General features: G+C 53.1%; 1 protein-coding gene across 6 annotated transcripts in view; it reads right to left on the bottom strand.

Annotated features, from left to right (window-relative positions):
• DVL3 (dishevelled segment polarity protein 3) overlaps positions 1–20,269 on the bottom strand; it is a 32,399-nt gene that overhangs the window by 2,613 nt on the left and 9,517 nt on the right. Inside the window, exons 1-15 of one of the 6 annotated variants that reach the window (XM_065073672.1) lie at positions 11,296–11,469; positions 10,164–10,233; positions 6,331–6,452; positions 5,820–5,926; positions 5,096–5,231; positions 4,748–4,841; positions 4,283–4,352; positions 3,918–4,057; positions 3,645–3,721; positions 3,188–3,255; positions 2,777–2,827; positions 2,505–2,654; positions 1,584–1,715; positions 1,163–1,330; positions 366–578 (exon numbers count right to left, since the gene is read on the bottom strand). In XM_065073672.1, coding sequence (XP_064929744.1) covers positions 366–578; positions 1,163–1,330; positions 1,584–1,715; positions 2,505–2,654; positions 2,777–2,827; positions 3,188–3,255; positions 3,645–3,721; positions 3,918–4,057; positions 4,283–4,352; positions 4,748–4,841; positions 5,096–5,231; positions 5,820–5,926; positions 6,331–6,452; positions 10,164–10,233; positions 11,296–11,342 — 1,645 coding nt within the window. In that variant the 5' untranslated portion in view covers positions 11,343–11,469. Of the gene's footprint in view, positions 1–365; positions 579–1,162; positions 1,331–1,583; positions 1,716–2,504; positions 2,655–2,776; positions 2,828–3,187; positions 3,256–3,644; positions 3,722–3,917; positions 4,058–4,282; positions 4,353–4,747; positions 4,842–5,095; positions 5,232–5,819; positions 5,927–6,330; positions 6,453–9,755; positions 9,930–10,163; positions 10,234–11,295; positions 11,470–20,269 lie in introns of those variants that run through there. The other 5 variants (XM_065073674.1, XM_065073671.1, XM_065073675.1 and 2 more) reach the window with 5 other exon arrangements.

The following is a 20,269-nucleotide window of genomic DNA, read 5'->3' as shown; positions in this document are numbered from 1 at the left end:
TCCATTGGAAGAGACCCTCAAAACCATCCAGTCCAACCATTAACCTAACACTGGCACTAAACCATGTCCCTAAGAACTTCACCTATACATCTTCTGAACACCACCAGGGATGGTGGCTCCACCGCTTTCCTGGGGAGCCTGTTCCAATGCCTGACAACCGTTTACATGAAGAAATTTTTCCTAATATCCAATCTAAACCTTCACTGACACAACTTGAAGCCGTGTCCTCTCATCCTATCCCTTGCTCCTTGGGAGAAGAGACCAACACCCTCCATACTACAACCTCCTGTCAGGTAGTTGTAGAGAGCAATAAGATCACCCCTCAGCCTCCTTTTCTCTGGGAGGCTGGAGTCCTTTTCACTCACCTTCGCTGTGCTGACTGCCGGCACTGCCCCCGCCGTAGCTGTAGCCTGGGTCAGGGAAGCCGGGGTGGGGGTTGTACGGATGAGGCGGTGGATACTGATATGGGAAAGCCATAGGCCAGGGTGCAGCTCCTGGGTGGGGAAGCGGAGCCAAAGTGTCCTGATCAGAGGCACCGCTGGAGCCGTCGTGATCGTGAAGAGACAGATTAGCCATGTCTGCAAGAAAGAAGAGAAGAGGGGTTAATCCAAGCAGAAAGACAACCACATGCGATGAAGAAACTCCGTGTCCACATTTGCTGATGGACAAGGATGGGGGGTACACAAGGAGATGCAAGAAACTGGCAGTGCCCCTGCTTGTCAGTACAACCATTTGTGCTTCCAGGCTGTGCAAGACAGAGCTGTCACTCTAACACAGAGACCAGTGTGGTGGGAAAAGTGCACACCAGAGCTACAAGCTCACCCTGTCAGTTACTTGCACCATCCCTCTTATGTGAGCAGAGCCCAGTTGTGTGAGCAACAGCCCCTTGCCAGCAATGGAAGTTCACAGCCTGGAGACAAAGTCAGTAAAGACTCTGCTTTGGCTGCGCAGGAAAAAAGATCACATAGCAGGTGACACTGTTAATGCTGCTTCCAACTTCACCACTGCAGCAGCATGACAAGGGAGCTGGGACATTCTTCAACACTCTCTAACAGGGTCTGTACAACAGTCTGATGGCAACAGTTCTGTGCCCACAGTGTCAGCAGGGCTCTGCAGACCTCTACCCCCCCATCCTCTCCCCCACCCATGTCAAGTGCCGTACTTCCACAGAGGTCCCCGAAGATGTAATAGCACTGCTCTGAGAAGGTGATCTTGTTCACGGTGTGTCGGATATAGCCAGCCTTCAGCAGATTGCTGGCATATTTGCGGGATTCACGACGATCTGTAAAGCCCTCCACATGGTGATAGAGCCAATCCACCACATCCGAACCTGCCACCAAACATCAGAGTTAAATACAGCAAGAGAGGAAGGCAGTGGTACTTGAGGCAGTGGGCCACACTGGGGCCAAGTCAAAGTGGGCCAAAAGGTGAAAAGGGATGCACAGCCAAAGGTTCCATTTGGGACTCTGGCCTGGTCAACAGTTAATTTATGGTGACAGAGATGCTCCCTTGAGCATTTCCTTGGAAAACAGGCCTCCCACTCCCCACTCTGTGCCTCTGCCTCAGGCCGCACAGTCTCTTACCAATGAAGGCATTGGGGATGGTGATCTTCAGCCACATGCGGTCACGCACCTCCAGGCCTGACTCTGGTGAGGCCATGGCTTTGACAATGGTGGCCATGTCACTGTGGATGGACAGGTGAAAGTCATCGAGGCCTGTGGTGTGGACGAAGGAAGGAAGGCAGAGATGAGAGGGGACAGAAAAGACAACAGAGCTACATGGAGGCATCACACACAGGAGGAATGGGCCAGGGAACAATACATTGCAGATAGCCTTGGGGTGCATGCTGTGTAACCCCCCCTCTTCTGATGTTCTCCTTCCCACATCAGCCATTTCCTCTTGTGCAAAACCCAGGCTAGAGATCCAAAAGCTCACAAGCGAACCCACACAGCTCAGCAAGGAAATTCTCCACTTCTCACAAACTTACAACAAACTCCTCTCTTTTTGCCCCAGAGGAGCTTTCTAGACCCTTGCTTCATGGCTCTGGTACTAGAATCACCCAAATCCTTCAGAAAGTGAGCAAAAGAGCCCTGTGCTCAGCAGGTCCCTGCTCCACTGCCAGGCTCTTTGCTCCCAGCTGCCTCCATCTGCTGTCTGGGAGGGCAGTTGCTCCAGGGACAAGGTGACTCCCTCCGGCCCCACACCCTCATCTGGTAACCCCCAACTGCCCTGTTTGCTCTGCACTCGCCACAGACCCTGGACTGCAGCCAGACTCTTCTATTCTCCTTATGTGGAAGAGTTGAAAAAGGTGGTATTAATTCAGCCAGCCAGAACTCCCACTGATCTGAGCACCTGCCTGGTAAGAGCTGCCTCCCACTTAGTCCGCAGGCAGGGCAGAGCTTGCCCACCCCAGCTGTCCCCACGCAGATGTATTGCTCCCTTTACAGCACAGTGAAGGCGAGGAAGCCGTGCAGCGGGTGGAGCACGGAGGGACAAGGACTTACGTTCGGTCTCTGGGATGGAGCTGGTGATGGAGGAGCTGGTGGAAGTGATTGTGCTCATGGATGGACTCATACCGTACGCTGGGTAGGTGCCAGTCATCGCTGCTGTGTGAGACACCCAGGCTGCCGGGTCGATGGGCCGGATGGGCTCACCTGTAGTGAAGAAAGAGTCAGTTAGGAGCTGTAAAAAATTCTCCTCTAATCAAATCAACCTCTGGGAAGGGACAGTGACTCAAGCGCAGCCCATTCCATCCCCAGCATCTGCCGGGACTCACCCGGATCGGAGCATGGAGAGTCTGGCCCAGCCCAGATCCGCTGGGGAGCAACTGGGAGAGAAAGAAGAGAGGGAGGGTCAGCAGGAGAGGTGCAGAGGGAGAGATCCCCCTATGGCTCAAGGAGGGGGTTTCTCTTTCCTCTGGCGCCCCGAGCAAGTGACCCCCCTGCCCCAGTGAAACGCGTCCCCAGCGTGATGTGGGAAGGAGGGCTGGGCTTGTGGGCATTTTGGTCTGGGAATAGGACACAGCAGCCTCCTCAAAGGAGAGCTGAAACCCCATCAAACCCCAATTCAGTGCCACATGGAGTCACACACACAGGGAGGAACAAGACAACAACCTAGTAAGTGCCTAAGGCAGGGCTCTCACATGAGCTGGGCACCAGCGTTAAGGGTGGGTCAGCTATCCACTTACTCCTGGGTAAAGAGAAGCAGCCCCGCGGGCTGGGGTCCCAGCACTTGGCCACCGTCAGGGTGATGGGCCTGCAACAATAAGGCAAGAGTTAGAACAAGAGCTCAGTGGTACAAACCCCTGCATGCTGGCTCTCTCCTGCAAGACGGGGAAAAGCTGCCAGTAAGTTGCCCTTCAGCTATAGATTTCCTCAGTGGCATGGACAAAATGATGTGACCCTGCTGAGAAGCTGATGATGACACGGCATCCCCACTAAAAGGAGGCACAGACCCAAATTCACCACCATTCTGTTGGCTGCAATTCTTGCATTGGGCATGAAAACCCAGGAATCAAAGCAACACCAAAAATTTAAGTTCTGAGCTTCTGCAGAGCCACTGGCAGAGGTGGCTGGAAGACACGACTCACACACCCCAAGCACACACAGCTGCTTATGGAGATAAGGAACAACCTGAGCACTTACCCTGGCTTGTGCACAATCTCCCTCAGCACCCGCACAGCATCATCGTTGCTCATGTTCTCAAAGTTGATGTCGTTTACCTGCAGACAACATAAAGAAGTGAGTTCCAGAGCTGTGACCAGAGGCTGAGCTCCCCACTCAGCTCAGCAGTGACTCAGCTCCCTCTTCTAAGCTCAGCTTCCTGGGTTAAGGTTGGCAAAGCGTGCAGGGAGGCTTCTGGGTCTTTTCTTACTGCTCTCCCAGGCCCAAAGATGGAGTTATGTGGGTGTGAAGTACCTGCAAGAGCATGTCTCCTGGCTCAATCCTGCCATCGGCTGCCACAGCACCACCCTTCATGATAGAGCCAATATAAATGCCTCCATCCCCACGCTCATTGCTCTGTCCCACAATGGAAATACCCAGGAAGTTGTATTTCTCTGCAGGGGTGTAGAAAGAAAGAAGACAGACATCACAAAGCAGCAGACATAAGCAGCCCTAACCTCAGACGAACCACGTGTTAGTGATGGTCATTTGCACCCCAATCCCAGAGTGATATCCTGGGATGCAGAGGAACACCCTCCCGTTCTGTGTTTTCTTTGCCCCCTCCACCACCCAGTCTCTCTCTGGAAGGACTGCAGGTTCCATGCACACCTCCCACTCACCCATGTTCAGTGTGACCGTGATGATGTTCAGGGACATGGTGGAGTCTGTGATGCTGCTGAAGGACGATGACTGCAACATAAGTGAAACATGAGAGGTCCTCCTGTGCCTCGGGAGCATTCCCAGCCCCAGCTTCCTCCATCTGTGCTCCCTGCCACTCCCTGTACATCACAGCCACCACCCCCAACTCCAGCCTTATGCTGAGAGCTTTGCAGAGCCAGAGGGCATCAGCCAGAGTCCTTATGACCTCCTCTTCACAGCTGGAGAAGGTCTGTGGTCCCAGCTCTTGAGGCTACATTGGCTTGGGAAGGGTTGACAGCGCTCTACGCAGTATCACCACTTGGATACTACCCGTTCCCCGCTGCGCCCACAGCACACACAGCCGAATTCCTGATCAGCCCTGGAGCACTAAGTGCAGCCCACTCTGTTCTGTGTTGCCCTCCCCAGGACACCCAGCCCCCGCATACCCGCTCAATGCGTGGAGCCTTCTGTTTCCGCCGGCGTCGCTTGTGCCTTCTCATCAGACGGGAAGCACTGCTTTGCTCTGTCGAACTGCTAAACCTAGAGGCAAAAGCGAGAGTCAGCTCTTCTGCTGCCAGGGTGGTGGCTCCGTCAGCAAGAGACGCACAAAAACGGCACAGGGAATATAGGATTGCATGGGCAGAACGTGTGCGTGGGGGACAAAAACTAGCAGAGGGGCTGCTGGACGAGGCTTGAGACAGCAGCAAATCTGAGCAAGGCACCTGGAGCCCAGAATTACTGTGCCCTGCAGGCTGAGGGAAGCTAGTGTTCCTTCAGGACCTAAGCTCTCCTACCTGCTGGTGGAGTCATCTTCGTCTGAATCGAAGAAGCTGGTGGTCTCCAGCTCACTGCTCATGAGCGTGGAGGAGCTCTCGTACCCGCCCAGGTCTCGGCGCCGCTCTCCTTTCACTGTCCCATTCACCCTGGGTGCTATGAAAAGACAAGATTCAGTGTGCTTGAAACAGGCCACAGGGAAATCACCCCCATCCTTCCTGCAGGGCTCACAATGACCTTCCCAGAGTGAAACTGGCCATCAAAAAATCCCATTTAGTGCCAGCCAGCTCTGAGTCCACCCTGGGATCAGATCTGTCTTCTGTAGGACACCTCTTCTGTCACTACAGGATGGGGAAGAGGCCAATGGGCCACTAGGAACAATGCTGCTAAAGTCGTGGAAGACTGGCAGCTGGTTCCTTGGCGAAGCATGAAGCAGCACGGAGCAACAAGGCTACAGCATGCTCTGCTTTTCAACTGAGAAGGACTGAGGCACTGCTGTCTCCCGCTCTTGAGGCTTCTCGAGGAAGCATCTCCTTTCCCTCCAGAGGTTTCAACACCAAGCTCTGATGCAATGCAGGTGTTAGCTCCTGCCTCCCATGTGAGGCTATGGCCCCAGATCACTGAAGAACCCTTCTAAGCTCGGAAGGTTCTGCAGAGCAGAGAGCTGCCCCATGTCTGGAGCTGGTGCCCCCACCGTGCCGCAGCCATGCCCTGCAGAGCTCTTGCCATGTCACCAACACTCACCATGCTCAGGCCCGTCTTTCCGACGAGGTCGTTCCCTCTGCGACGAAACCACCGAGTCTGTCTCTGTCTCATTGTCCAAGTTTTCTCGACTCCCCCCAGTGTTAGGGCTGCAATGAGATAAAAGGAACAAGTATGTCCAACAGGCAACAACTTAAGCAGGCACTCTCTACCTCTGTGCTGGCCAGCAGGAGCCTCCAGCCATCAGCTGTCTCCTTGAGGGACAGGAGCAGAGGGGGCAGGAAACAGGCACAGCACATGTATGAGTGCAGGGCAAGGGACTCAAGGAGGCTGTGCCAGCTCTTTGCCAGCTATCCTGCACTATTTTCTGCATGCCCCTGCTTGTTAAATAATGCAGCTCCACTTCAAATCTGCTCCCAGCCCCATCCTCCTCCCTTCTATCTGGCTGTAATCCCTGCCAATTTAGGTAGGAGTGTGTCAACCCCTGGTCTGGATTTACAGCAAAATCATTGTGGGTCCCTCAGAAACCAGGACAATTGTCCAGGTAACTTACTGGAAAGAGGGGGGCCTGGAGTCTCCGATTCCTCCCGTGCGCTCCATGGAGGGTGGCAGCTCTGTTTGGTTATCGGCACAGACTGAGCCAGCATCTGAATGGGAACCCTCTGCAGACACCAGCTGGATAGAGACAGAGGGAAACGGCTGAGGAACTGGCAAAACGTTTACAAGAGTGGCCAAACGAGCTGGCCAAGAGCCTGCCTGGCCCAGGATCTCATCTCTGACCGTGGACAACAGAAAATGCCCAGAAGCAGGTATGGAACAGGCCAAGCATGTAGCAATATTCACCTCAATGCCCTCCCAGACACCGGCTGTTTGTGGCTCAGGAATTCCTGAGCCAGTGGTGAAGTCCAGGCAGCTGACAGCCCTGCCTGGAGACTCTGACATCATCTGCACACCCATGCTGAGCAATTTTTACACACACGTCCTGTGGCAAGGAATGGATTCGCCTAGTTGTTCTTATATCACAGGAGGCAGCAACCAGTCATTCCTCTTCTCCATTTTACCAGCCTCTACACCTCTGCCTTCGAGCTGTGGGACCCATCAGGACTTCCACCTTCCCAGCCCATGATATGGGAGCTGGGGATAACAGAGCCCAGGGTTCAGGCCGGCTTTGAAACAGACCCCCAAACTGTTTTTTTTTCTTTTCCTGGTTTCCCCAAGTTCTTTGCAAACGCTCAGCTTGTGTCCAGCTAAGTGGCCTGGACACAGCCTCCAGCCAGCCTCTGGGAAGCTCAGCAGTTTCCCCAGTGCATAAATTCAACAAAGGGTCAAACCACAAGAACTATTCATACTAGCCATGCTTTGGGGCAGCCCAGGCACACTTGTATCTGTGTCTCTGGCTCTAAGATAAACCACCAATTTTGGGACTCAGGGAATGAGGTGGAGCCTCTCACAGGGAGAACGGGCTCACCAGTGGGATGAAACAGAGGACTGTTCAAATGAGCTCAATGGAAAGTGGTTTCCCCAACATCACTCCCTATCCAGGTTTGTGCTCTCCTCACTTTCAAGCTACACTGAGCCAGGTTAATTCCAAAAGGGACAGTCAGGAAAGCAACAGAAAGCCTCTTCCTTGCAAGAGACATTCAGGCACCCCCAAAGCAAAGGCAACGGGGCCCAGAAAGGAGCCCTCCCCTGGCCAGGGAGCAAGTCCCCAAGGAAAGCCTAGAGCTCTTGAGCCAGGGAAGATCAATGTCCATCTCTAAGGACTTTCAAACATGCTTTTCACTTCTGCACCAGGTCCGTCCCCTGCACAGCATGGGCAAGCAGGGGGGTTGGCTCTCCCAGTGTCAGAGAGGGACCACAGGCCCAGCACCTTGATCCCTCCCAGCCAAAACAGGCTGTGGGTCAGGCTGGAGCCAGCACAGAGAGGTGAGGAGAGCAGGATGGGGCTCGGGCCTCAGCCTGTGTACTTCACCCCACTGCCAAGCCACCAGCCATCACAGGAGAGCTCTGATCTAACAGGGGTGAGTCTCACTGGGGGTCTGGGCAGAAGGATCATGAAACACGGGCTGGAAAGGAGCCGAGAGCTGGTGCCCAAACTGTAATGCCCAGCGTAAACGCAGAGACAACTCAGCTGCTGAGGGGACCGCATGTGCTATGTGGAGGGAGGAGCAGATGCCGATCCAGGTCCTGAGCGCTTCCCAGCATCACTGATGAAACACAAATCTGTGCCTGCCCAGCTGGGAGAACTGGGGAAACTGCAATAAAGGGGGGTAATGGACCCCATAGGTCAGCATTATATCAGGGCAGGGGGAGAGAGGTCTGCTGCCAGGGAGGCACTGGGAACAGAGAAAGGGATGCAGCCATGGCAAAGAAGACAGAGGAACCCCAAGAAAGCCACAGCCAAGGCAGCAGACAGGGCAGAGAGCACCCTCGGGTGCCAAAAGCTGCAGAGCCTGTCCCACAAGCCCCAGGACAAGCCCAACCGCTCCTGCTCTCCTAACTGTCTAACCAGCTCTTGTCTCACACTCATTCAGCTTCCCTCCCTCCAGCAAGCTCCAGGCTCTGCTCCTGGCACCTTCCTGGTGACTTGTCTTCCCAGGACACATCCCACTCCCTGAGGGCCACATCCTTGCTCTGGCAGTCACTGCCCAGGAACACGGGGAGAAGAGATGCTGGAAGCAGCCAGCATTGCCTAGCAAACATCATATAATGCTCTGTGCTTGAAGACCTCACGGCAAGACCAGGCAAATAGATCCGGACGGACAGAACAAGCCACAGGCAGCTGTCAAACAGCAGTGAGGAGGAGGGGGATGTTCCCAGGCAGAGGGACTGATGCTGCCTTCCTCCAACACTCCCGGGGCTGGGATTTCCTCCAGGGAAGGTTTTGATAACCATCCTGCACTTTTCCTGTCTCTTGTACTGTCAGGAAGTATTCACTTGGATCCAAGCCTCCATATTTCCCTCTAGCTAAAATTAGTATGAAGTTCCTAAAATAGCCTCATCCTAGTCTGTCTGGCAGAAGCAGCAAAGCAAGTGTTCCCCCCAAAACACCCATGGACAAGGAGAATCTCAGCAGAGATAGAAAAAGCAATTGCCAGCTGCGCATAAAACTCTCCAAGGCTGCCGTCACCCTTAGTGCACAAGAGCTGTAGCGGCGTTAACTCCAGGCACACGTTCTGTGCGAGGAGCCAGCATGGCAGAGCAGCAGGACGGCGCCCTGGTCAGATGAGACAGAGCTGCACCAGATCTATGCCATGCACACCAAGCAACCAGAGAGCCCTTGCAAGGAAAGCCAGCGGCTGCATGGATGTGTGGATCACAAGGAAAAGCACGCCAGGTAAAAAGAGAGCAACAGAAATGGCTCAGAGCCTCTAGGACTCCCCACAGAGCTGGTGAAAACAACAGGCAGCTGGGAAGGGAAGGGTGGGGAGATGTCTCAGGGCAGATGCAGCAGTGGCAGGGGACCGAAGGGGCTGTTTTTCAAAGGGCCAGCTCATCACTGGAGAGAGGGCAACCACGGCCCTTTGCGTGAGAGCCCAGTGCACTCCCTTAGCCTGCTCCCCTGGCCACTGCCCTAGAGGGAGCCTGTGGGGCAGCAGGGGACCTGCCTGTTCTGTCACCCCTGCCCTTCCTCCACTCTGTGGCACCCCAGCCAAGGCCCAGCTCTTTGGTGCAGGGAGAGAAGCAGCATTAGGCCTGACCCAGCCTGATTTTCTGAGGATTTTCACTGTTTAGTGGCTCTCTGGTGGCTTCTGGAAAAAGGCACTTGGGTCTTGATTCTGCTCCTGGTGTAGATCCACACACCCTCATCAGCCCAAACTGCAGCTCAGCAAAGGGAAAAACGGATGATTGGCTATGGAGATTGAATACCCTCTTCCCCCCACAAAACAAAAGAGGGAGGCATGCGGGCAGGGGACAGAGCATGTGCATGGCATGGCACAGAGGGAGAAGCTTGTCCTGCAGCTGCCCAGGCAGTACCTTTAGTCTTCAGGGCAGTCAAATCCAGTCCGCTTCACCAGCACTAAAGTCACTTAAGCCCTTTGCGCCAGTCACCGGAGCAGGACTTTCCTTGGAAAGCCGACCCTGCCGTAGGGGCACACGGGTTACACTGCGGATGGGCTGTGCCCGTCACCTCTGCCTGGCATCAGTGATGGTGAGCTCTCCACAGAGACGTCTCGCATCTTCCCCAGTGTGGGGGACCCAGCACCACGCAGCCCTCTCTCCAGCTGAGGGACTGGAGCGGGGTAACCCAGCTCATCAGCTTTGTCAGCGATCAGCGCTTCAACAGAGGGAGCAGCTCCAGTGCCTGACTTGGCACTACGCACCCAGTGGTTCTCAGAGAGAGCAGAAACCAGCAGCGAGATACCGAAGAAGGTGCTTGCTTACCCAGGACACCACCCGGCCATTGAAGCAGGGAAGCTTGGCATTGTCATCGGAAATTTCTTCTTTCACCACCCTGCAGAGGGGAGAGGAGGCAGTCAGAGCTGGGTCCAGGGCTTCAGAGGAAAAGGAGGCGTTCCCAGGCGGGTGTTTGTACCCAACACCAGGCAGCCCAGGCCCAGGTTTGGGGATGCGGCAGGGAGAGGAGCAGCAGCCCCCTCCTGCTGCCAGGCTACGGCTTCCTACGCCCACGGCCGGCCAGCTGGAGGGGAGAAGACAAGGGCAGAACAGGCTCTCCTGTGTGCATCCAGCTGCATTATCACCCCATTCACATTTTAATTAAAGAAAAAAAAAATATGAGATGCATATTTCCACCAGTTTGCTCATTTCTAAAGAAATAAATAATTTAAACCTCTTCATAACGATCTGAAAGAATCACAACCTATGCCAGAGATTTCTAATAGATGAAAGTGAAATACATTAAACATGCTGCCTCCCAAATGTTACTGTTGCTTTTTAATTACGTACATAATATTTCAACATCACTTCAAGCTTTATAGTTGTGCCACAATGTCATGTTCCCTCATTACACAAACAGTGGAGGGAGCACTGATAATTTTTTTCCCCCAACAGTAAAAACATCAGTTTTCTTTGAAGAGAAAATGTCTTCTTTCTGTTTTAAATATCACCAGGCACCTAAATGCATTTTCCACAGTGAGTCTGCAATCAAAACAACTTGTCAGTTCACCAGGTTCAAATAATACCATCTTTGATAAATCAAATTTAACAGCAACATAGGCTTTCACAAGCTCATTTTCTTTTCTACTCAATGACAACATTTTAAGCACTCTTATTTAATACAAAGACGTCTTACAAGTAGTTTGCGGTACTGACTTCCCCTTCCGAACTATATTTAAGGTAGCTTGACAAATACTGTGCTTAAAAAAATAATATAGTAACTAAACAGTGAATAATGTTTAGGGGGAAAAGAATCCAACAGGAAAAGAAAAGAATTAATATGAACCCAAGAGAAAGTAGGTATTAAAAAGAAGTAGCTTATCAGTAACTAGAACAGAGAAAATAGAGCTGGGATCCCATCAACAGCTCTGAAGGGTCCCCAGGCCAGTCTCCAACTCACGCAGAACCGAAGAGGAAGCAGGGGAGAGACGGGGAGCTGTGACCCATGGCCCCGGACCGTCACACCGCCCCAGCACTGCCATGGACAGGCAGGACACCGGGGGAACAGGCACACCGGGCTCCCTGCTGAAAACAGGACGGCGAGGCTCCTGACGCTCACACGGCATCAGCAAAAGGCAAATGAATGGAGCTGGAAGAGCAAAACCCGGGGAGCAGGCTCGCTCCACCCTGCTGGCCATGCTGGTTGTGCCGGTGTCACGCAGGGCTGTCCCACGGGGTGAACGGCAGCGCGCTGCCACATCTTGCTGGCAGCTGGCACTCGAGATCGCTGCCCAAACTGGAGGGCCAGCAAAGGGACTGGACAAACGCTACCCATCCCCAGAAGGCACAGACAAGGTGGTCACGGTTTGAGCAGTCTAATCCACTCCCAGGATGTGCGTTAATTCCTCTTGCACAGATGGAGAAGCAGGAAAAGGCAGGAAAGGAGCAGTGAGGACTGGATTAGAACCCTGCTGGCTTAATGCTTCTTCAGCATGGCCCACGCCAACCTCTGCCCAAAGGCCCTGCAGCCCAGGAAGTCTGTCAGACACAGGCAGTGTCCCCAGGATCTGTCCTCTTCAGTGCCCACATCAACCCTTTCCAATGCAGGCAAGTTGTCGCCTCCTTACCCTCACACACACACACACGCACCCTGGCCTGGCTGCACCAGCATCCATTCATACTGTCGCCAACAGCCTGGACCTCATCCAATTCCTAGAGAGAACGTCAGGCAGAGCCAATTTTCAGTGCTGCTCAGGGACACAGAGCCCTGCCTGTGGGTGATATATTTGCAGGGTCAAGGTGACCAACTGCTAAGCACCAATGAACTATTCCACTTTCAGTGGGGACAGAGAAGAAACACCCTCAGGACTCCCAAAACCCTCAACCACAATGTCCAACGGAGAACAAGCTCCTTCTGTCCTGAGAGCTGGTCCCTTGTTGCTCCTGTTATCCCACTGCTGCCTCAGACATCCCAGGGGTCAGCTCCACCCTGGAACAGTTTTCTGCCTCAATCCTCAGCCACTACATTATTTATCACTATTTATCACCCAGATGTCAGTGCACAATGGATTATATATTTAGACTCTACAGAGCAAAAACTGATAGTGCTGGAGTTGGGCACACTGCTGAGCAGGAGTATCTCCGCAGCCTTGCTCACATCTGTCACCCCTCGCACCGTCCCAGCTATTCGTGCCCTGCATTCCTCTCCAGCCTCAGCCCTGGGCTGCAGCCTTTCTCCCCCCACCTCTCACCGCTCTCTTCAACTCACACTTCTCATACAAACAAGACTGCAGGTTCACATCAGAAGTCACCAACCAAGCAGCCTCTGGGGGAGCTGTGAGCGGTGCCACGTTTCTCCTCTGCCGTTGGAATGGGGAGGCGGCCATGAGATGAAACAACTGTCCTGTGGATGTGCTGGGAAGGAAAACTGTCCCATGGATGAGCTGGGAAAAGCCCCCAGCTAATAGGGTCTGAGCCCAGGAATCTCAAAAGAGCAGACCCAGAAGGAGCACACACTCTCTCGGTTCTCTAAAAGCCTTTCCTTTTGGCAGGAGCCACCACAGCCCAGAGAAAACATCTCCCCAGGCTGATTTCAGAGGGACTGCTTTTAGTTTACCATCTATCAGGGCAGCCTGGTTTCAGACTTTTCTGTGTTCCAAGCTCTGCTGGGGCTGGGCACAACAGAGCTGAGAACAGTGGCCAGGAAAAACCTGGGGAGAGGCAGCCTGAGCCTTGCCCCGGTGAGCATGGGGGTCCAGCCCCCCCGGCGCTGCTGCTCTGTGCCGAGAATCACCCAGCAGACCAGGCGCTTGCCGTCCCCAGGGCCGACCGCCATGCTGCGGCCAAGCTGCGGGCTCATCGCCTGGCCCGCAGGCCCAGCACTCCACAGCACTCATCTGCCTTGAATTTTCCAACAAAGAGACCTGCAGGAGGGAGGAAGGAGGGAAGAAGGAGGGAGGGAGGGTTAGAGGGGAGGCAGGCCGAGTGGGCGGATGATTCAGCCGCCATCCCCAGCGACACGGGGCCAAGCTGGGGGGAGGAGACGCCGAGGCTCTGGCTGCCAGCAGCCCGGCTGGGGTGTGCAGAGGGGGCTGCCAGGGCTGACACAAGCAGCACATCTGCTCCCATGCAGCTGGGGGAGGGGAAGGGGCAGCCCGAGCAGCAGGGAGGGAAGCGGAGGAAATTTGTCTCCAGCCCCTGCTCCATCCCTACCCTCCCGCCGGTTTCTCCGACAGAACCGGCAGACCCTTTCTCCACGGCTTTGGAAGATGCCACGCTCCCAGCTTCTCTCCCGCTCCCTGCCAGTGGGAGCAGCCTGGAGGAAGGATGCAGAGGTGGGCGAGGGACAGGCAGACAGACACTGCCTTCTCCAGGGAGCCCCAGCCCTGCTCAGGAAATTAGAGGGTATTTTATATCACGGAGTCATGTCCTAGGAATGAAGGGAAGGTGGGGAAAAAAAGAGAGTGTGCGCACAGGAGAGAGAGGAGGCCATAGAACCCAAGTCTTGGAGACGGCTGCGGCGTGTCAGAGACCCCGGGCTGCGCAGCCGTCACCAGCGCAGCTGCTGCGCTCGCCGCTTCCCCTCGATGGCCTCCAGCCCGGGCCAGGCTGCGGATACAATGGAGTTTCTGGCTTCAGCCAGCTCTGGTCCCTCCTGAGCGGGACCCACTAACCACAGTGAGGTCCTAGAGAAGAACTTGGATGGAGTAACAGGAGCCCAAGGAAAGAAGAAACCCAGGACAAAGGATGTGAAGCTCAGATGTGGCTGCAGGCGGGAGCTCACGATCGCTGCTTGTCTCTGCCGGTCCATCCCCCAGCTTGTCCATCTAAGGGCTCACAATGGGAGGATACTCGAGCAGCAATCCATGGGAAGCAGCGGTGATCAGAAAAACTGCATCTGGAGGTGGGGGGCGGGGGGATCACTAGCAAAAAGGGAGGTGACAGAAGGGGACCCCTCGAGCAGGTGAGACAGCTTGACAGCCAGGATGAGAAGGAGTCTATTACTAGGGGAGGTGTGGAGACTGAGAAGAGAACCAAGCAGCGACAATTTCACATTAAAAGATGTAAAGCTAATACAGCAGATTAAAAAAAAACCCAACTTTTCCTTCATTTAGTTGAACTACTGAGAGGAAAGACCTTCACAGAACAGCAACATTTCTTCCAACATTGCAAAGCCCAGAAATTAAATGTTAAACTTAATCTTCTACTACAACCCCCCAAAAGTGCAGAGATGAAGTTGATCACTCCTCTGCCCTTAACAGAACCCACCTCCTACAGTCTGCAGAACCATGAAAAACAGGAAAAAAACAAAACCAAACCCAAACAAAAACAAACAAACAAACCAAACAAAAACTATCACGAGACATTTCTACCCAACAGCACAAGCTTCAGGGATTTACACACCAGAAATGTGATCTCATTTTCAAGACCTGTAGTACACACCTCTTAGGGCAGGGATGTCTTGTCTCCAAATGATTGTATAGATTAATAATGCTGCATGGCAAAATGAAGCACCTTCATGTGTTACTATCCAAATGTGAGCACCCTCCTAGTTCTAGAGCAAAATCCTCCTCTCTTCTGCAAGATCAGATACTGGAGCCGCAGGGACGAGCTCTGCAGCCATTTCACCAGAGGAGAAAATTGGACAGGGCAATTCTCTGACACAGTTGGGATTTTGGATAGGAACTACTCACCTGTTAGACTAAGCCCAGACACAACACATGTGCTTCCCGTGGGGATACAATCCCCCAAAGGGCTACAGGCCCAATCAAAGAGTACACTCACCAGCAAACACGTGTGTATCGGTGAGACTTTGGGTTTCACGGGCAAAGAGCGCACACCAAACAGGATCAGAGCATTTGAGTTGAACATCTCTGTAAGCCAGAGGTTTCTTCAGGTCTTCCTCACTGTATTTTTACTTCCTATGTGAGGAGGAGGAGTACACGGTACAAACTGCAGAGTGCATTGGATTGAGTATGGGTCTTAGAGTGCAGAGACTGTCACTCCCCGTTTTAATTTCCCTCCCAAGGCCCCAGACAAGGGTATTCTCCACTGCTCCCCTGTGCTGTGCTCAGTCCCACAGGCATCATCGAGTGGGAGGTGACAGGACAGATCTCCCATCCATCTAGCCCAAAGACTGGAAAAGGAACAGCATTTAGGAACGAGCCACCCGACCTCAAAGGCCTGTCCAGGAGCCGCATTTATCAAAGCAAAGCTACAGACTTTGATTTGAAAGCAAGCCCAAGAGCCCCGACTGTCCCTCCCGCCTTGATCTGCAGAGTGACCATCTGGCTGCAGCGCCGCTCTGCAAACCAGCCCGACTGGCCCCTTGGAGGAAGCGCCTCCACAATGATTAATCTCGCCCTGCCCAAGCCATGCTTCCAACCCCTAGAAGGACATTTAGAGACATCAAAGGAAGCATTCTCCAGGCCCCCAAAGGTTCAGTGACACTTTCAGTCTCTTTGAATTGGAAATCAGGACAAACGGGAACTCCCAGCAGAAGCCCAGCCAGGCTCTTTGCCCTGGTAGCTCAGTTTCAGCTCCTCAACAACTCTAGGAGCTTGTATGGCCCAACACAAGGGTACAAGTGTAAGGACTCACTGTGACAAAGAAAGATTTGAGGCTAAACATCTGCAGAAATGACCTTCAGGGAACTGAGACATCCACAGACATAGCAGTGATCAAAAGCTGGCTTTGTGTTCAAGGTGGGATAGGAAACAGGCCCAAAGAGGCCTCAGCCAAAAGCAGACACATGTATGAGACAGGGTAAAATCCTGATGCAGCTGCTACAGTTCATATATCTCTGGAGAGACGGCAAGTAAACTGTGGCAGGCTTGGTCTGCTGTGACACTTGGCTCTGTCTGGGTACTGATGGTGGGAAGAGCCCACAATGCAGACCTGAAACACAGCAGCTGCAGCCAACCAAGAGAAAGGGACTGTGCCAGGAAGTCAAAAAAGGGCTCCCCCAGCTACTGCAGGCAGCAAAAACAAAGGGAAAAACACCACCTTGTCAAGGACCTCATGGAAGAGGTTTCTGACCCCCACAGGGAACTCCATGCGGTTCTTCGCAGAAGTCACCCACCCCGCTCCAGGCTGGCTAGAAAAGCAACGGGCTCCCTTGCAACGCCCAGGGACTTCACGTTGGTCAAGACAACAGTGAGGAGCTGTAAAGGGCTCCAAGGGCTGCTGGGGGACGTTGTGATGTTGGCACACAGACAACAGGCAAGGGAGAGGACCACGATGTCTGTGAAGTGTCTGTGTGCACACTGAGGAAGGTAGGACCAGGCCTTCCTTTTCTGGCCCTCAGCTGAGAGACGCCAAGTCAGTCCTGCTTTTTCTTAACAGCAGGCGAGGCTCCTGCCAAAAAAGCGCTGCTGCTGTGGAATGTGCTGGGCCAGCAGTACAGCTCATTCCTGGAAAAGCATCAACTCAGCGGGAGAGCGAGAGAGGAGAAGAGGGGAGGGAAACGGGAAGAGGGGGAGGGTGGGAAACAAAGTCTGAAAGCTTGGACTTCCACACCTGGGCGAGCAGGGAGCTGCCAACAACTACTCCGCTCGCCAGCACCCCCTTGTCCCGGGCTGCCAGCACAGCAGCCCTGTCCTCTGCTCCGGGGGCACCTTTCTGCTGGCCAGCCACCCCCAGAGCAGCTCTGGGAAGGCACTGACCAAGGCAGATGTCTGTGGGGAGGAGGAGCGAGGTTTGCTTCCTACAGCCTGTTAACAATTAATTTGTATTTAATGACATATCACCAGGAGATGACAAAACAGCCTCCACACGTGTCTTGCCCTTAAGACACTGACCAGCTCACGTTACTCTCTCCTGGTACAAACAACTTTGAAAGAGTCTCCCAAGGAAACCAGCCCAATGTCCTACCCGGCGGGAATGGGCCTTGAGGGATAACAGGTTCTAGACGAGTGCACCTACTCTTCCATCCAGCTGCGCTACCATCAGCAACATCTCTGCTCACTGGGTCTATAAGACATCCAGAGAACCCCTATAAAACCAACAGGGAGTTAATAAAGCTCAAAACTAAGTTCCACCACAAAACACTTGCCAAAGACAATGAGAAGGACTCACGCAAAAAGCCCTTCAGAGTCACAACAGCTGCATGGCAGCAAAGAAAGAACTTTGTCCCTGATCCCAGGCTATTGCAGCACTCTGAAAAAAAGGCAAACAGTGATACTACATCCCTCTGGTCCCAAAATGCAGGAGGCAGCAGACACAGGAGAGGTTTGAATGCTCATACAAACCACTTCTGACCATCTCGAGGACAGGGACATGCGTTCTTTTTCCTTTCTCACCTTTGGGCCCTGGACAATTTTTGGTTCAACCTGTAATATTCACTCTCAGGAAACTGTCAGCAAGGCAGGAATAATGTGGAGAAAAACAGTGGTTTAAACAATCAGCTCCTACATAGGTCTGCCAGTAGACAGAAACCATCGAAGGCAGAGGAAGGCTAGCTGTTTCACCTGGTCTCTTGCTTCTGATGGTGTCAGTGAGGGGACAGTACAAGAAATTCCCTGTACAGAGAGACAGCAAATAGAGCACATTTTAGTAGCCTTTTATATACTTCATTTATTTCAGCTAACACCAGTCATCTTTACCAAATTCTCTTAAAGACGCAGGGCTGAGCCCTTGAACAACACGAGCAATTTCCTACCTCCACAGGCATCCCCTATCAGGCCAGCCGAGCTCGCCCTCCAGCCAGCACCCAGCAAACAAGCAAATACTGTTCAACCGCTGGAGGAAAGAGACAAGAAAGATGCTCCAGTCCTAACCAAGCTGAGCGTGTGCTGGCACACAACTCACTCAATTAGAGGTCCAGAAAGCGGATGAGAGCCATAAAGCAGGAGCCAATCGATTGCTATAAATTGAAAGGAATCTGATTAGCCAAGAAGCAGGAAAAATGTGAGCTGTCTCCACCCTGCTGCTGGTTTACTCCCAGCAATGAAAATACTCCTTTTTCCTCCCTTCATGGAAGCTCTGGTCCACAGGACTCCTTCCAACACCTGATTGATGTTCCACTGGGCAAAGCAATCTCCAGGCAGTCAGGAGACCATCACCTGCCCAGGACACCTCCAAAAGAGTGACAGAGATCTACTGAAATGGGGCGCAGGCCACGGTCTCAATCTGGAAGGCTCTTCTGCTTCAGCAGCCCAGCTATAAGCAATGACCAGCATTAGTCCGCAGTCTGCATGAGGTGATGTACAGAACTTAGTCCAGATCCTGCTCTATACCAGGGATCAGCTGCCTTTTCAACAAGAGGGTAAGTTTCCCCACAATTTAGAAGATGACAGTGCTTTGAATCACTGTGGGAACATACCCCACCTCCGCAGGACCAAGTCCAACTCAGAGCTGCCGCTTTTCTTTGACACTGTGAACTCCCAGGCCTGACCCTGTCACGTACCATTCAAAACCTTCCCACCTGCCATCTCTGACAGCTGCACCAAAGGCCGGAGAACAGTCAGTGACCTCCAGAAGTCACCGTCACACATGATGTGAAATGTTCCTCTCGTGGAGGGTCTTAAAGCCACGATGTCCTTCAGGGATGGAAAAGTGCAGTGGAAGGCAGCACAACCTGTCTGCAGTCCGTACGCATCCCATGAGCTCGGTAACTGTGTTGAACTGGTCACTCTACACATTAACTATTCCCAACGCCAGCCCAGAAAGACTCATCACACATTATTACAGCAATAGGGCCATTTCCCATGTCTGTGGATCTGCTGGTAAGTCAAGGTACAACTAGAGTCTAATTTTGAGCTTCCCAATTATCTGTGATGCTGGTATCAAAACCCCATGAAATCTTCTTTAGTCACACATAAAGTCATCATGAACACTTAGTGCAAGCACCACGTGTTGACCAACCAGGACCTCACCTGGTCCCTACAGACAACATGGCCAGACACAGTCCCCACCTCAAGTCCACACACCTTGCTACGCAGGAGACCACGTGTGCCACGCAACTTCCCACCAGAGCACAGATACCAACCTCACCAAAAGTAACGCTGTATGAAGGCACTCAAAGATTGTTAAAGTGTCCCACATAGGCAATATTGGCAGAAGACTGCTGCAGTAGGCTCTCATGTTTCTGCATGGGGGATCCAGAAGAACAGACACGTGCTGTGCAACTCTGACCCAGCTCAGACACACCAGACTCAATGTACACACCCTGTACAGACGTCACATACCTCTGCATTAAGTCGGAGCTGCCCAAGACAGAGCGTACCCTAAGCTGAAGCAGATGTTGCCACCCTGGAACTCCTCTGCCTCTTCCAAGATGCCTGGGCAGGGAATAATCTTAAGACTTTTCCCAAACTAACTCACTTTTTGGCGGCACCTGAAACAAAACATTTTCACTGTGGAAGAAAAATCCACCTCATAGGAGTCCCTTCAGGGCCTAAAGGTGCATTTACCAGCTGCAGGTCTAAGACAACGGAGAGGTCTGCAATGCAGGACCCGGCTGTGCAACTAGAGCCATGAAAATCCACCTTCCTCAGAGCTACAAAAGCAAGTAAGAAAAAATTCAAATTAACAGAGTGCAATGGCAAAACTTCCTGCATTAAGCCCCTAAATGGGCTTCCAGTATAGCAGAGCCTCAGCTGGGCCCACAGGCAAGTCTCTGTGAATGGCACTAAAATACTGGTTTAGCCAGGCAGGGCTGAACGAACTGGGACGGGTCGTTAGCCGTATGCAAACACAAGTATGGAGTTTGCATATCCACCACAGCTTCTGAAAAAAGTTTCAATTTGAGAAGCGGCTGCTCCCGGGGGCCAACCCAGCCCTCAGCACAGCAGCAGCCTCGTCCCTGCCCTGCTGAGCCGTGTTTGTCACCGCACTTGTGACACTGCCCCGGCTGTCAACAGCGGCAGCGTGGCACAGCACAGCGTGCAGGGGACAACCTGTTTGCTCACAGGTGGTGAGACACAAAAGGATCG

This window comes from Columba livia, chromosome 9 (genome assembly GCF_036013475.1).
Source record: "Columba livia isolate bColLiv1 breed racing homer chromosome 9, bColLiv1.pat.W.v2, whole genome shotgun sequence".
In the NCBI taxonomy this organism is placed as follows: Eukaryota; Metazoa; Chordata; class Aves; order Columbiformes; family Columbidae; genus Columba; species Columba livia.
The sequence above is the reverse complement of the archived record's forward strand: the minus strand, read 5'-3'. Positions and strand labels throughout refer to the sequence as shown.